This window comes from Patagioenas fasciata, chromosome 2 (assembly GCF_037038585.1).
Source record: "Patagioenas fasciata isolate bPatFas1 chromosome 2, bPatFas1.hap1, whole genome shotgun sequence".
Classification (NCBI taxonomy): Eukaryota; Metazoa; Chordata; class Aves; order Columbiformes; family Columbidae; genus Patagioenas; species Patagioenas fasciata.
The window spans coordinates 146,718,744-146,735,874 of record NC_092521.1 but is presented as its reverse complement, the minus strand read 5'-3'; the positions used below and the strand labels follow the sequence as shown (position 1 = coordinate 146,735,874).

Sequence of the window (17,131 nt, the reverse complement as noted above, 5' to 3'; positions counted from 1 at the left end):
GGTGGTGACTCAGTAAGGACATGCTGTATTTTAAAGCAAATTATTCACTTAGTCATCATACTTTACCGTTCTGTATGATTTTTTATGTAAGCAGCTCGAAGTGTTTAAAAGTTAAGTTTCATTTAAATCTTCCCAAAGTAAGACATGTAACTGTTTCACAGAAAAAATAATTGTCAGACTGAGTTAGTGTTTGATGCATCTTTATGTAATGACAAGTCTTTCTGCAGAGCTGGGAGTTATAACCTGAAACTCTGCTTTCCACTGCACTCTTCTGTGCTTTGAGCTACTGTGCATTACTTTATCAGTGTCAAAGCATAGACCATGTTGTTTAGTTGAATAATAATGACCCTGGCAATTTAATTATTTGGTTTAGAAAATGCACATGGTTTCTGTCATGTATACAATATGATTTTAATATTTTGGGTGGCCTGCTTTTGCAAAAATATAGACAAAAGTGCTGTTGTTGTTGGGTTAATGTTTATAAGAATTCAAATATATCCCACTTAAACCACTTCTCTCCCACAGTGTTCTCTTCACTGAGTCTCGGCCTTCTTCCTGAACGCTCAGCTACTCTAATGGTCTATGATGATGTAGTCCAGATAGTCTCAGGATTTCAAGGTATGCTGGTTTTTGGAAGTCAGAATTTATATTTGAGTGACACGTAAAAAGCATGACAGCCTGATACTTTCTGAACTCTGTCCCTTGAGTGAGACTGATATTTCTTGCGGAATAATTCTGAGTTCCCCCAAGAGTGCTCCTCTGTAGGGTGGTTTTACCAAATTGATTAATAGCTAAATTCATCCCTAACTGCGCAACTAGGGAAATGGAGTTACTTGGTGATAAATGAATTTGGAATTTACTGTCTCATTTAAGAGCTAGAGATTACATTTCTTTCGCTGTTAGATGTTTTGCATCTAGCCTCATCTAATCGTCCTTGCAGTAAACATTTGCTGATGTTCTGATTGCCTAAAAATTTTCTGGTTTATTTTATTTTTTCCTACTGTGAATGCCTTACAAATTTAGGGCACTAAGAATTTGAAAATTTCTCATATCTGCATTGTTGTATACCATATATATACTTGCTTTTCTCAATTACTTCCCGTGGATCCCTTATCAGACTGCCTGCAAACCCACATACTACAGGATGAAACCCACTGTATTAGAAGAATAAAGTTTGAATCATCTTTTCGTAAGGCCAAACACAGAAGTTAAAGTAACTATAGTACCAATCAGCTGAACACTATATTTTCTGAATTGCACAGTAAAGAATAAAACGTTCGTCTGACTTAGGGATCAGCTTAACTTAGCAAACTGATGTGATAGCCGAGGTAAGTGTGTTAACAAAAGAACAGAAGTCTTTAAAGATACCTTTGTGAGCCAAAACAAGGGGACATCCTTCCTGTGAGCACTCTTATTGTGCATAAACTGTGTCTTATTCACGTGTATTATGATTACCATCATTTTAAACTCTACCAGATAGTTAATAAACAGAGGAATACAACCGTGAATAAGATTCTACAATAACCTTGTTTTATCTGAGGCAATATAATACAATTATGCCGTCCTGCCATCTTTTTTTTTTATGGTTAGAAACCATTCATCCACAATAGGCTTTTCATTAATGATAGCACTAGATATGACTGAAGCTGAAAAAGCACTAAACAAATTAGGTAGCTGATGGAACACTCAGAAGGAGCTGGAGAACAGCGCAGCTGCTAGACGTATATTATGCAATTTGAGAGCTGACATTATCTAATGGGATAAATTAGATGGACGGTGGACTGTGTTAAACCACAAGGGATTCCACTAGATGAAACATGAAATGTTGTTTAGCAACAGCATTCTATGAGCACGGTATATGAAATACTCTTATTCTTATGCAAATGTGCCAGTATTATGCGATTAACTTTAAAAGAACAATCTTTCCATGTTTAAAGCTTCCTTTCTTAAAAACAAACAAACAAACAAAAAACCCCAAAACAAACAAACAAAAAAAACCCAGAGGATGTTAAAGGGCTAGAGGAACATTTAACAGGTGAATAGCACTCATAAATATTTTCTACATAATCTTGCTCCCCTCAGTGAATTGATTTGGGGTGTTCCAAATATATTTAAATTATAATAATGTAACTGCCTCTGCTGGTATAGCAGAGAGAGAGGATAAAGGAAGAAAATGGTACCCGTAGTATTCTAACAGTTGGAATTTGAACTCTTGATCTTGCACAGTAAAAACTGTTTTATGGGACCAGCCCACACCCGTTTCTTGGGAATTCTCTTGTGGTGAAACCTAAATGAAAGACAGCCTAGACATTGTACCAGCATTTGAATGGAGCCTCTCTAGTTTCCATCCAAAATCCCTGTGACCTAGTTTTTCTCTGTTACTTCTCCAATTTATTTCCCAGTAACTTCGAGCTGCTTCAGAAGAGCTGATCAGGAGTTACCTTAGTGCAAAAACAAGAGCAAAACAGGACTCATTATACCAGGGTCAGCCTGGGAACACTGGTATCTGAGGCACCAGTCAAAGGGAAAGAAAGGCCTGTCTTCTACGATCAGATACCAGTTGCTTTGGAATAATTAATCAAGCAAGCGACGACTTAGGCAATTGAGAAGTTTGTCTGAGTTGATGCAGCCAGATTCATTTTCCTGATGGCATTATAATCCGCCGCTACGCTCTTTCAGTAATTGGGAGGGATGGAGCTTGCCAGCCACTGGGTCATTTAACTTCTTTAATACCAGCACAGTGACGAGCAGAACTCCAGTGTTCGGTGAATGGGTGCTGGATGGGTACCTGCTCTCTGCCTCTAACATGAGCAATCAGAGCATGAATTGATTGTACTTCAGATATTACTTTGTAGGCTGAAGCTGAAACACTGATGTGGTGCCACATGTCACGCATCCAGCATGGCAGGAGATGCCTTACAGGAACTCCTTGAGATGGTTACATCTTCAGGTGTACGCTGGCACACTGGAGCTGACAGCGTTTGAATCATGGCTGTTGTGTGGACAAGGGGGTGTTTAGAGGTTATAAGATCAGTGCTCAGAAGTCTTTCCACTCGTGGCACTCACCAAGTGGAGAGAGCTCACATGCCAGTTTTGTACTTGAACGTGTTTGGGTTTGATTTGTTTTTTATAAGTCAAAGTTGGATATCTTCAGTAACAGAAGAAGTAATAATCATCTACTCCCAGCAACAAGTGTTAACTTGAAAAATACTCTTAAGAGTCTGCCCAGCAAAAGTCTTGCTCTGCATTTTACCACTTCCAATTCCCTTAATAAGTCTGTTCCCAAATATAAGCCCAGAAATGCTCCATGACCTCTGCTAAAGGAGTACATTGGACTGTCTTTTAAGCAAGGTGGTGGGAGAAGGCAAAAGCATTGGTAACTGCCTCCATCACGAGCCTTTCACTGGTAGCTCCCAATCTTCTGCCCCTTTGAAGTGTCCTGCTGTGCTTGGGGACACCCACCTGAGGAGCTGAGAGGAGACTCAGACTCAGTGGCAGGTTTCGAGTGAACATCAGTATCAAAGAGTTTGTTAATCTAGGATGTGAATTAAATCCTCTGCACTGATTTATTGTATTTAAACTTGCAACCAAGTCGATTGCTGCACAGGTTCCTGCCAGGTTTGGGGCTCAGCCATAGGAACACTTGGTGCTGCCTGTAGGATTCAAGAAAGCAAGGTTGGCCTTCTGAGTCTGCAGTACCTAGTTAAAGCTGGGCAACTCATGGCTCTGCCTGTGCTACAAAACAACCATTTCATTATAGAAAGCCCCAGAGCCTTCCCATAAACTACTGTGTTAAGGCTCAACAACAGTCACTTTGTTTTTAATGCTTAATTAGTTTTGACCTTCAGAAGTATAATACTGGTTCTTGAATAATTCACCTTAACTAGACTTTAGACAACAAAAAATTCTATGATTTTACATTGTACTGTTAGTGATAAGCCTAATGCTGCTTTCTTTGTTGTGTTTTTTTGGCTTTTTTTTTTTTCCTGTGTTGTTACTGTGGATACTGGTGCCTGTGGGCTGTAGGAGCCCACCCAGCAGATCTGTCCCTGAGGTACAGCAAACTGCTACGGTACTGCAGAGCACTTGGGAGATAAGTCTTCCTCGAGTTCCTTGCAGTCAATTTATTTAGTCTTTTATGTTTTCCATTTAAGTGTAAAAAACTGGATAAGGGAGATTTCTTGCTGTTTCACATGGGTGTTTAATGACTATCTTAAACGCTTCAGGATACTGCCGGTCTTGAGAGCCTGCTGTAAGAACTTAAATGATTCAGAAATTAGAAAAAGAAAAGTGGTTTTATAGGCCCTTCTTGTAGAGTCACCAAAGAAATGACACCTAAACAACAATCAGCTCTTTGGAGATACTTGCACGCCTACATGGCAGTTTTTGTTGGCTAATACAAAGTTTGTTCTGTGGAGTTTTATGTTTTCTCAAAGCTAGAGCTCCTGCTAGAACATAGTGCCAGAAAAAATCCAGCCCTCTGGTTAATGACATTGATAGTTATAAAGCTTAGGAGTTGTGAGTTGAGCTCTTTAATCTTTCTTGCAGTGAATTACATGTAACCTAAAAGTGCTGCCAGAGACTAATAGAGGAAAAGCAGCAAAATTGTTTTGACATCTTTAACCGCATAGTCAAACGTCAATTTAGAAAAAAAAGCCTCTTGATTTTGTGCTGTGTGGAGAGCGTTCTGTGAGTATTCAAAGTGAGCTCTGGCAAATACAATAGCTTTTGATTTGAAAATTAATTTGCATGTTGCACACACAAGGTTGCAGATGGAGTCTTGCTGTGTGTTGATAAACAGTATTAATGGTGAGCATCCATTGAGAAAAAACTCTTGACTCAATAAACTGGGATTTAAATGAGACATGAAATGCCATAGCACATGAAGCAGTCTTAAATCATGGTGCAGCAAAGAACCTCCAGTTAACACCTAGTGATCTTGAAATGAAAAAACACTAAAACTGTACAACACAGAGGAAAAGAGAAAAAATCTTACATGCCAAGTAATCTGGTCCTGTTTAGATTTGTTCTTTGCGTGGGAAAATATGGAAACTCTTTTCACCCAAGCTTTGTCAAGTAAATAGTTTTATCCAGTGACTTAAATAAAAAATGACTATTACCTCAGTGCAAGAGACTATCAACATGGCCAAAGCTTTGTAAAAATTTAAAGCAGAAATTACACAAGTTAATTGGGTAGAATTGTCTCTTAGAAAATCACTTTAAAGAATACAAACTACATTTATCCTGCTATTTCAGGAGAAATAAAATTCAAACAAATATGGTGAACTGGATTGTTTTCTAAGCCTTACCTCTGAATTCAGGTTTAGTTTCAGTTATATTCATTAAAAGAAGCATGTAATTAAATTGGAGGTGATCTGGGGAAATAACATAGTCATAAAAGCTTCTGACATTAGATGCCTTCACAATTTTGCTCTGTGATGCTTGTGGAAAAATAATGGCAACTGCAAAATAAATGTAAAAATACTGGTTTTCCACCTCTTTCATAATATCCTTCTAATCTCTCTGTCCTTCTCAAGCTATTGCAATTTACAATGAAAAAAACCTGTAAATGTGTTTCCATCAATATGAACACCTAGATATTCTGCCCTCCTTGAATATGTGGTCACTTTTGATTTTTTAGGTGCACAGACTCAGCCACAAGTTCACTTTCAGAGAAGATCTGTGAAGTTACCAGAGAACACGAGCTACAGTGATTTGACAGCATATTTGACTGCAACCAGTTCACCCTGGGAAGTGGACAGTTTTCCCTATTTACAGGGATTAGATGGAAATGGAACAGGTAACCCACTGGTTTGGTTTTGCTCTGATTTCATATTGGTCCAGGGCTCAACTTTTGACCATATAATTTTTTTTCCATTCCCCCTTCCTGCAAACTTTGAAATTTGGGTGACGTGATAGGTTCAACTGCCCTCCCAAAATGCTATTCCAATAAGAAAGAGAGCAAAGGTCCGCTGGCCTTTAAAAGAGGCCACTGAACAGCAAAAGTGAGAACTCCTTGCCCTTGGGGCATCAGAAAAGTTTGTTATACTTGTAGTTTAGAACTAAGTCTCCAAATGCGTCGCATATACACATACAAGAATGGAGATTAACGTGAAGGGACAAAAAATAGTTAAACTAGAGGATGCTATAGAATTCTTGTTCAATTTTTTTTCAAGAATGAATAAAATGCCTGCATATCAAGGATTTAATACTCTCTTTTTTTCAACTGAGAATTGTTTCTATGGTTTGCTAATACTTTTGAATCTAGCTTCAGCCAAAAAGGTGCAAATTCATCTAGCACCAAATGGAAAACAATGAAAATTCATGGTAAAAACACTGCTAAATTCAAAGCTGTAATACATTTTTATGGCTGCAACTGCCTGTTACCCTTATTCCACTTCTCATTTAGTCTTGATTGAAATAATTGATGTTGTGTAGGCTTGATGAAAAATAGAAGAATTTGGCACAGAAATCTTCACATACTTAAAATGCTGGTGTGAAAAGGAGAATAATGCTTCCACTGTGTCCATGTTGGGTTAGAAAGCAAGCAGTGGAGTTGCAGTGCAAGAGAGATTCAGTCTAGTGATCAGGAAAACTTTACTATGGTGAGGATAGTTTAAGCTGTAGAATCAATTGCTTGAAGGTGTTTGACAGAGACAATCCCCTGTGGGGCTGGCATAGGTGTAGCTCACCCTTCTGTGAAGCAGCTAAATAACCCCATGAGGTCCCTCCATGCTGTTTCTTGGGATGCATTTACTTGTGATGTGTTGATTTAGGTGACCTTCAATGCTAGACCTTGTGTAGAAACGGTATGTACTGAGCTTGTTAGCTTTTCCTTTTGGAAAAAAAAAAGGCAAAATAAGCTTCCCCTTCCCTTTGTACAAATCTGAATATCTCCTTTTCTATTGCAATTAGAAATGTGTCCGCTACCTTACCCAATCCCTCTGTCTGCTCCAGTGAATACATCTTATCCTATCTCATTTTCTTTGTCATTTTGCTATTTTCATCTTCAACCTTCACTTTTCTCTGGATCTTCATATTCGGACATGATCAAATATCTCTTTATCTTTTTTAAAACAAAGGAATGCACTTGATCTCCCTCATCTGTCTACTTCCTCATTTCCTTTCTTTTTATCTCTAAACTCACTGAACAAACTGTTGACATTGTGTGTGGGATTCCTCTCTCCCAAATCTTTCCTTAATACTCTGCAACACGGATTCCCACCCTTGCAGTTATTTAGTGAAAACAGGTCTTGCCAAGATTTCAGATGATCACTTCTCATGGGAACTACTCAGCCAGGACATTGTCTTTCTCCTGTTTTACGTCCTACAAAACAGATGAATGCTCTCTTAGTTTTTCAGTCTTCTGTCTGCTTACAAGGTGGAAACTTTTCTACTTGAGCATGGGGGCCCTGGATTTGACTGTAATTTGTCTTCAGGTAGAAGTATTTTATAAAAGACCTGAACAACAGGCAAAGAAATAGAGTTTAAGAGACTGACAAGAGCCTTGCTTTCTGAATACTGTAGTATTCAGTATGGTATAATATAGACTACAAATACAATATATTTGTATATGCACTATAGGATAGGTGAAATGTCTTCTGTTTTCAGTAAAAGTTTTTCCTGCTGTGGAAACATGAAACTTTAAAATCCTAAACTCAGCTTGACTTCCTTTTCTTATCTCCAAGCATCTCAGTGAAGATTTCACCTGAAACATTTTTGAAGGAATAAAAAATGAGATCACCACCTTCTGGGGATTCTTTAAATATTTCTATTCTCAAGAGAAAAAAAAGAAAACTATGTACAAATTTTAGAATTTTAAAAAACCCATGGCATTAATTTGCATGGGAAATGTTGGCATGTTCCTGAACACTGCCACTTCTCTCTCCCACTTCTCATCCCCCCAGTTATTTCTCTGTTCTTTCGCAGTTTATTTAAATGCCTGTACAGTTTTGGAGAGGTCCTCCCGTTTGTTTCAGTCAGCTCAGTTCTCTGGCAAGTATTTGTCCAGAGTGACTTTACAGTTGCTTTAACTAAAACTCTGTGAGTTCAGCTGTTTTCACAAAATCCCAGCTAGGGTTGAAGAAGTAATATGGAGCAGTGAAAATTCATTCCATGAATCAGCATGTTCCAAACATTAAAAAATCAAATAATTTAGCTGCAAGTACTGACAAGCCTGTAAAGTGTTAGCTTATTGTTTCTATTAATCACCAATTGGAGAGCAGTAGAATGGTTTCACAAAATCTTGTCCTTTTAACCAAACTAAACAAAACTTTCCATCATCTGCAGCAATGGACCAAGCTGGCCAATAACCATTTACTCCTGCTGGTTTTGTAGGTCATTTCTTTCTTTTTTAGAAAGAGTGAAGTCTGAGTCACGGTGCATTTTCCTCTATGTTTAGAGCTCTTTACAGGTCACCTGATGTCAAAAATCACAAGAAATAAATGAAAGCTGACATTTATTCAAGTCCATTCCCATCTAATCTGTGCATGTGCTTATCAGTTTTGTAGCATGTGAGAGTTTCATAAGCATTGATTTTAATTTACCTTCAGAAGGGAGAAAAACTTACCATTTTAATGAGCATTTGCATACTGTGCAAGGTGGCTAATGGATTATTTCTTCTTGCCAGAGATCAGTGTATTTCAGAAATTTCTTCATCTTCTAATATAACTTGCTCAGCCCAGTAATGAGCAAAGTATTAGTGCATCTTAAGTAAAAAAGATGCAAACAGTGTTTCACCATCAGAATGCTTTTTCTGGGGGCTAAAAACTCAGATATTGAAAGTTTTGAATTTTCTTTCATTATTGTCTTGCTAAAGCATATCTGTCTAACATCTGTAAAAATGAGTAAAATATGAAACAATTTAATCCTTGATATTAATCTAAATGTTTCTAAAATCTGAAGTTATACCTTTCGTCATTAGGAATTTATATATGCCAAAATGTGATCAGGTTAAGATACTTAGCAGCAGGAATTTATTTCTCTGATACCAGCCTGAGAAACTTAATAGCCCAAGTCCAGTGACCTGAGGACAAGCATCACTCTGACAGAAATGGCAGAAGCAGTGAATTGAACCATCAGGAATAAAGAAACAACTTTTCCCCCCACCAGTTCCCTCCTCTAATGCTGTAAGGGGATGATACTGCGCACCACTGGAGCCAATAATATACAAATGCCTGGGTAGGCTGGCAACCTTCTCCTGCACCGCAGCTGTATTTCCAAACCTTATTTTTCTGTTTTTTTCTTTCAGTTAGCTTTGCAGTTCTGTTCTATCGCCATCTTCAGAGTGCCTGTTTTCTCACAACTTAAATCCCTCTGGAAGATTGTGCCCCTCAGTAGATCAAAGCAGCATGTGTGTCCCTTGCACGTCAGCTGTACAACAGTGACACTCGCATTGAAACCCGGGGAAAATGTGCATCAGAATAGATGCTGGAACAAACAAGCCACATGCAAAGTTACTTCTGGTTATTTTCCATGTCTTCAGTTTGGCACCTCTTGCAAAATCCAAAGAATTTAAAATTCTGAGGAGTTTTGTCTCTTTTTCCTTCCAAAATTAAGTGAAAAATACAGAAGCATGTGTACCTTCCCTATTGTGAATTTTTGTAAGGCAGGGAGGATTACTACTACCATCCCTTGAGAAATACGTTGGTGCAGTACTGTGTTGTTGAACCGCATGGATGTATCTTAAATTCTGGGAAACTGTGTCATTGTCTCAATGTTCATTTGCTCTCTCGGTAGGAAACAGCACCAGGTACGACCTCACCCCCGTCACTGCAGTCAGTGTTCATCTCCTCAACAGCGATGGGACTCCAATCCCCGTGAATGGCCCCATCTATGTAACAGTGCCTCTGCCAGCAAACAGCAACTTGAAGCACAATGCACACGTTCCAGCCTGGAGGTTTGACCAAAAATTTGGTAGGTAACATCTTGTTGTGATTCCCGAGATGGCTTCGTTTGTCTGAAACTAATATCTCACTGCATTGATTATGTTATTATAGTAAGGTCTTCACTGGAGTGTACAGAAATCTGTTTTCTGTCTAAAAGGAGAGAAGACTGAGTTTTATTGACCAAGTAATACATGGTATATATGCAAATATACTTGAGTAGCATTATGTGCGACTTCTAGAGAAAATTATTTTGTAAATGTACCATTTTGCAATTATTAAATATTTTATGTCAAAACTGTCTTGAGAGGACTTGATTTTACCCACAGACAGAGAAGCAGAGAGATATATTCACTTCGACATTGAACTGGGAGTCTGGAGAAATAGAAACTCGCCTTATCTTTGCCAGCAGCCAGCTGTCTGACCTTTGGTCCCTCTCCTGTCTCTAGCTCAGTTTCCTGCCTGTCAGATAGGAAACGTAATACTGGCTTCTTTGTAAATCACTTTGAGATTGACTAATACTATCAAGAAGGAAAATTAATGTAAATTATTTTTTTTAAGTAAAGAAGCAAGCAAAATTCATGAAATATTTTGAAAGGACAGAATGACTAATCAATTTAGCTGCAAAATGCACTCTGTTTTTTACATTTCAGGGTAATGTTTGCTATTGTAAACAGGAATTTCTCCAGAAATATGTGGTTCAGGCTCTCTATTTTTGTTTTGGTTTGTTTTTTCATTGCTAGCTGGTATACTGTGCTGGCCTTCTTTACACCTCGAAAGTGTAAAGGATTAAGGTGTGCATAAGTCTTGTTCTGGTGATTCCCCTTCATTTATTGCACTGTGCCCTCTGACATATGTACTAGAAGGTTGTTAAGGAAAATAAGTGCGAAAAGAAGAATGGAAGGTGAGGAAGGTAGATGCTGTGAGAAAGAGAGGCAGAAAAGGGAGGCAGAAATGTGCATCTGTATAAACAAAGCAACCAGCATGAAACCAGCGTGCTGGAGGAAGGGAGGGGAGGGGGGAAGAGAGAGGTAAAGGAGGAAATGACAATTTTGCTTCCTTCCTTCCTCTGTTTGCTGAAAAAGGTGATGTATTTTCAAACAGCATGCCTATAAGTCTTTTGTCAGAAGGTGGCTGTACTAGAGAGTAAAGCAGTAGGATTTAATGGAGAATAAACTGGAATATGATACAAAATTGAACAACAGAAAAAGAGCACAATGAATGGATTTGGGGCTTCCCTTACGTGTGGAAATGACACTTTTCTTGTGATAGCCAGTTAGTAAGTTTCCCTACATACTTCCTGCAACTAGTCTTGATTTGTGATTCTAAAAACTATTTTGTTTTCCCTTGTTCAAAAAAAGATGGGGAAGACTGACTCAGGTTTACTTTCTCGACAGGAAGCAGTCCATCCCCAGCCCCTCCTGTCAGCAGTGTTGCAGCTGTAGCTGTTACCACTAGTGAAATGGCTCTGATTTTGAGTATGGAGCTTTTTCATTTCTGGCCAAACTTCCATGCCCCTGTGGTGGGGCCACAAAAACTCTCTCTTACTATGGAATATGGTTTCCACTGTTGTGTGTAAAAAGCTAGCTACCCTATTGTGCGCAGTACGTGTTAGTGTAGATCGATATGGATCGGTTAATTTAGTTTTGCAGGCTTCAGGCTCCCAAGCTTGAGACAAGTTGACCCTTGTTTGCTTCGCTACAAGCTGCTGGAGCACGTGTGTTGTTGGGAGGGGAAGACATGAGGACCACTAAACAAAAAGGGGTTTTGTCAGGCCACTTAGCTTCACGAGTCATGGAGAGGAAGATATTGAAGATGTTAAGCTCAGGCTCTAGCTCACACTTCAGCTGAAGTAAGCATCTTTCTGTGCAGCCGAAGATGTTGAACAAAGATGCATTTAAGCCCTGACTTGCAGCATGCCAGTTATAGGAGAATTTTGGCCACATCCCAACCAATTTAAATTGGAGTAGCCTAATTTAGTAAGTGGAGCAACCACTCTTATCTTGCACAGGCCACATTAGCACCCTAAGGGCTGTCAAACTGGCCATATGTAGCGTGACCGTGGTGGTACCCTGTCATTCCCCATCCCTGTGGTGCTTGCACTGTGAAGGGAGGAGGATGGATGATGACTGGAATGTCTCCATGCTGGAGAAATCCTGAACTGGCAAACAAGTTGTTGTAACCCATTTGCACTGCCAGATCTGTGTCTTCTCAGGACAGGACCTCTAACCTCATTATTCTGATTTTGTCTTTCATTTCAGGAGCTGCTTTTTTTGGTGCTAGTTATGTTGCGGTTTCTTCTTAATAAATTTTCAGTGGCTTGAATTTTCACACTTGTATCTGAAAATTGAGTAAATGCCAGAGATGGAAAACTCTGAGTGTATTACCAGACAATAATGCAGCGCTTCTCTTCAGCGTGTTAGCAGTACAGTGGGCGCTTGTTCATGCAAGCCATTGTTTTTGTTTAGAATCCATGTGGTTGTCATCATTACTGCATGAAGTATAATTTCTGCTCTAAAAAGCAGAAATACTTCTCACTTTTAGGGGAGGAAGCGGAGAAGGGACAGACATACTAGAATTATGTTTTAATCCTTAGAATCTCATACATTTTGCTGAGCTCATGATGCACTAATATAAACCCAGTGGCATCTGATCGGAAGTGCAGAGATTTTCATAGTTTCTACAGAAATTATGTATATTTGCATATTATCGTGGCCAAATATAATTAATGGCTTTTTAGGATGTTTACCATAAACAATCTGTATTTTCATTACCAGTTTTTGTCCTCGTGAGAGAACTGGGGAGAGAAGGGGGAGAAGCAGCAGAGTCTGCTGAAAGCTGGGGGGGTTCCAGTGGCACCAATGAATCAGCCAGCCAGAAGTAGCGGGCTGACATCATCTGCCATATTTATTTTATACTGCTCCAAATGAGATTTTTCATTGCAAAACTAACTTACCATCTTGCGTGCACAGTAAGCAAATTAAAGCAGTAATACCTTTTTGAATAATTAATAAAATGAAAGGCAACTAACTATGCCCTGGACAAGTTCTAGGATAAACAAATACATCCAACCTTTTTCTTGTGCTGGAGATGCACTCCAGCACCTTTCTCTGCAGCATTTCTTAGTGTTGGTGATAATAAGCACAGATGCATTGATGTTATGGAGATGTATACATTAAAATGCAACTTAACCGTTCCGTGCTATTGACGTGCCCATATCTTGTGTTTCACACTACTGTGGAAGAGTGGTTTTATTTCATAGTATACACTTAAAGGTTTGAACATAAAGAGATATAGATTCTCATTTTCATACTCAGGATTACTCAGGGGGCTTTCTGGGTTGTTGGCTTTTCTTTTTCCCAACCGCTGTCTTGTTTTTGTCAAAACCTGAAGGGGTTGAAAAACTTTATCCATAAACAGATGGTTGGGATCATGACTTCCTCCCTGTATTTGCCTTGATGTCAGTAGGATTTACAGCAATACAATTTATCTCTCTATTCTCACACACCAAATTTCTGTCCAAGATTTCTTTCTAGCCTTGTCCTCTTCAGTCAGAAATGAACACTACAGATCCCAGTAGAAAGGAAACTTTTTGTACCTCCTGTATCATTTCCAGCTCTCACCAGCTGGTCTGAATAACACAGCACTTGCTCAGCTGTGTTCTCCTCAGCCCCCATTCAAACGGTTTATGCTTTATGTTAAGGTGTCTGTTTTTCATTGGAGTCAGTGAGCAAAACTGCAAGAGGAGTGTTCTCCATTTTAAGGCCTCAGTTTCAGCCCATGTGCTATGGAGGGCATTAGGTTGCACCAAAACCTTTAGATCCACATCTAGAGTTGTATGAAGGACTTTAAAATACTACCAAATATTCCAGAGTGCATAATATGGAAATGGAATTTATTCTTCAGTGACAATATTGATGCATCTGCAAGTTTATTAATCCTACCAAATAATAGGAAAATATTTTCAACACTGTTTTCAACCTTGTGTGGCAGTGAAGTGTGGAAGGATGGGGTTAAACCTTCACCCTTTTGCTCCTCCTCCTTAAAACGTGTTATTTCTTGTGCACTATGTGTAAATGAAGTTCAGAGTACTGTTTCTCAGTTCTTCCTCCCCCTTGAACACTTAGTGTACATGTTTGACATGACCTCGTTGTCTTTAAATTACTAACTTCTTTGCACGGGAGGATGTTTCCCCAGTGCCTAAAATCTCAACCATGTATTAATGTTAAGTGATGGCAGAATATGAGTATCTTGGGAACTCTTTTTATAGCTTTATCAAGCACAATACTTTTTACACTCTGCTGTGCTTGGTCAGTGCTTTGTGACTGCATTTAATGCCGTAATAGCTTTCTAAATACATTTGAAAGTCTGGTGCTTACTTTTTCTGGGTGACATGCTGCCTTCAGTGGTAAAATTTCCATTGACTTTTGTAGAGTTAGAATTTCCTGATATTCCTTCCTCAGCAAAATGAAGATAATATTTTCTGTGCTCAAAAGAAGTCATGAGGATATACTTACTACAAACAGTATCAGTGCCTACTTAAACTTGACTGCAGAATCATTTTGCTGTGTTTCATGGAGGTGAAATGATGCTTGATTTTGTTTGTAGTGTTTATGGGGAGAGAGTGACAGCTACTGTGAGCAGAAAATGTAAGCACGGTACTGTACATCTACCTGTTTCGTTCACTGCACATTATTTATCAATATGATGATTTGCAAAGAAGTCTGTGATTTAAGCTTCCATGTGGTAGCAATATTAAGCTGCCTAAAGAAAAGATTGACTTTTATTTTCATAGTTTAAAAATAAAACATATTCCTTATCATTGTGAATTCTGTTCATTCACACACTACATAACAGACAGAAAATAATCATTTAACAAAAACTTGTGCATTTCGTTGCTCGATCCGACACTAGGTATGAGCACATGCCTCTGAACTTGGATAGAGGGCCTGCCTGTGGACTACGCGCAGCTGCACACATGGCCTGGGACTTCACACACTTACTCCTCTGTGGATTTTACTGCTTTCTACATGTGACAAATGGACGTGTTCAGGCAAATACATTCCCTGCCTCCAAAAGTTTGAATTTAGTGTAATCAGATCTGGAACAGTTGATCCTAGATCAGATTCACTGGTAATATAGCAATTTATTTGCAAATTTCAAGGAGAAAACCAGGTCTCCATAAAGTTCATAGTTACACTATTTCTATAGCTTACAAGTTCCTTGACAATTTGGTTTTGAATTCCTTTTTATCTCAGCTGTGAAGGTTAAATAATTCTTAAATACTAATTACACTGAGGAATACAGATTTTTAACTAACTGCTCCCAAAGAATTTCAGATTTTATGTGTTGCCATAGAAATGGCAGTTACCAAGCCCAGCTTTTTGCCATATACGATGCCTACATAATAGGTGCAGATATAATTGCAGAATAGTAGACAGACCTCAGCACTGAGAGGAACAGAAGCTCTTCCTCCGATGCTTCACAGTGTGGCTCACTGAGGTATGTTCTCACTATCGTGATTCCTCTGGAGAGGTGTAGTGGATCACACGAGGCAGTTGTGCTTGTTTGTCAATATGTACATTGTTTTTAAAATCAATGTTGTGGCTTATACATGTGAAAGTGATGTGAATGGATTGTTTGATCCTCTCCGCCTCATACACCATCTGAGTTCTGTTTGTGGCAAAGCAGACATGGTATGGCATGATGGTGGAGCTTAAGAGGACGTTGAAGGAATTGGGTTGATGCCAAAGTGTAGTGATACATGCAAATAACCCCCTACTATGTAGTCAAGGAAATAAAACTGTGAACAAATAGCATGGCTTCTGGGAGCAGGTTTGAGGAACAGACTCTACACTGTGTCGTGTAGACAGGCCTGTAGCTCCACCTACAGAAGCCATGCAGTAGAAGGTGAGAAGAGGTAGACGTCGAAATTCAAGTAGTGGAGAAAATACTATTATTGCTTTCGTACAGCTGCTTGAGTTGGAGAGGACTTGGAGATTGGTGGCAATACAGGCAGGAGTGCATAGAGCAGGAGTGTGAAGTGTCTGGGTGCAGCTGGAAGAAGCTGAGGAGGACCTGGGACAACCTTTCTCCACGGCCTTGGGTGGTAGATCAAATCTCAATGTGCGTCTCCTTCCGCTTCGAGGATTGAAAAATAGAAACTGAACATGAGTGTGGTGCGAAGCCAAATGAAGGAAAAGGCGTGCAGTGTTTTGAATTGTGTCATGCTTTTATTTATTATTTGTTCTAATAATTTCGTCTAACTTAATGTGATTATTAATGTGATAAAATGAATATTAAAGGTAGTATCTGTCATGTACACCAGTAACCAGGGGTAGTGGTCCAGCAAGCATAACCGAGATTTCCCTTCTGAAATATAATTACTAACCAGTAATTACATATGGAAGTCATTTTCTTTAATAAGTCTGTTCTGTTTCTTTCTGGAAAGAAATGCTGAGGGGACCAAAGCAATGCAAGCAGTTCTCTGTACAATGCACCCTGCCTTCTGCCCAGGCATAACCACATTTTTAAATAATGAAAACTGGCATGTTCTTTTGTTAAGTACTTGACAGGTGATTTAAGAGAAAAAAATGGGAGATATAGATAAAACTACAGAACTTCTCAGACACTAGTAATAAATTGAACCATTAGATTTCCTTGCAAAAATCTTCAAGGTGTTGTGTTAAAGGCGTGTGTTTTGCTTACAGTACACCAAATAGTGGTGGTGCTGCTAAAACAGTAGCAGGATTTAGCCCTGGAAGGCTTGTGTAACAAATTCTCTGAGTGGAAGAATAATGAAGGTATGAGCTCAGGACAGGGACATTTATTTTTTGATGTTGCCTAGCAACTCCAAAACCAAAATTGTAATATTAACTTAAATACTATGAATGTTTAAACCCATGTGTATTGGGGGAGGAGGCAAGTAATCCCTACCAAGGCTTTTTCAACTTCTAATTTCAGTGGCTTTTAGCTTTTTAGAAAATGAACAGAAGTAAAACCAAAAGCCCATCCTTTTGTAGTAAAACTTCAGATGCTGATGCAGATTAGAGGTGATTTTTGGTTGGAAGAAGAAATCTGATAAGCAGCTTTCCACTCCTAAAATGAAAAGCTACTACTTGTGTATGTCAGAACATGGTTTAGGAAGTTATTTTCACAAACTTGCCCTTGATTAACTCTCCATAACATTGTCTTTTGAACTGTCTAGATCAATTACTTCTAGAAACACTGTTTACGTGTTTTGAATA

The 17,131-nt window shown here is 38.8% G+C and overlaps 1 protein-coding gene across 3 annotated transcripts in view; it reads left to right on the top strand.

Annotated features, from left to right (window-relative positions):
* The window catches only part of FAM171A1 (family with sequence similarity 171 member A1), a 90,061-nt gene that overhangs the window by 59,181 nt on the left and 13,749 nt on the right, over positions 1 to 17,131 (top strand). For all 3 annotated transcript variants that reach the window (XM_065832229.2, XM_065832227.2, XM_065832230.2), the window contains 3 exons: positions 526 to 618; positions 5,642 to 5,800; positions 9,739 to 9,915. In XM_065832229.2, the coding sequence (XP_065688301.1) occupies positions 526 to 618; positions 5,642 to 5,800; positions 9,739 to 9,915 (429 nt within the window). The remainder of the gene's footprint in view (positions 1 to 525; positions 619 to 5,641; positions 5,801 to 9,738; positions 9,916 to 17,131) is intronic.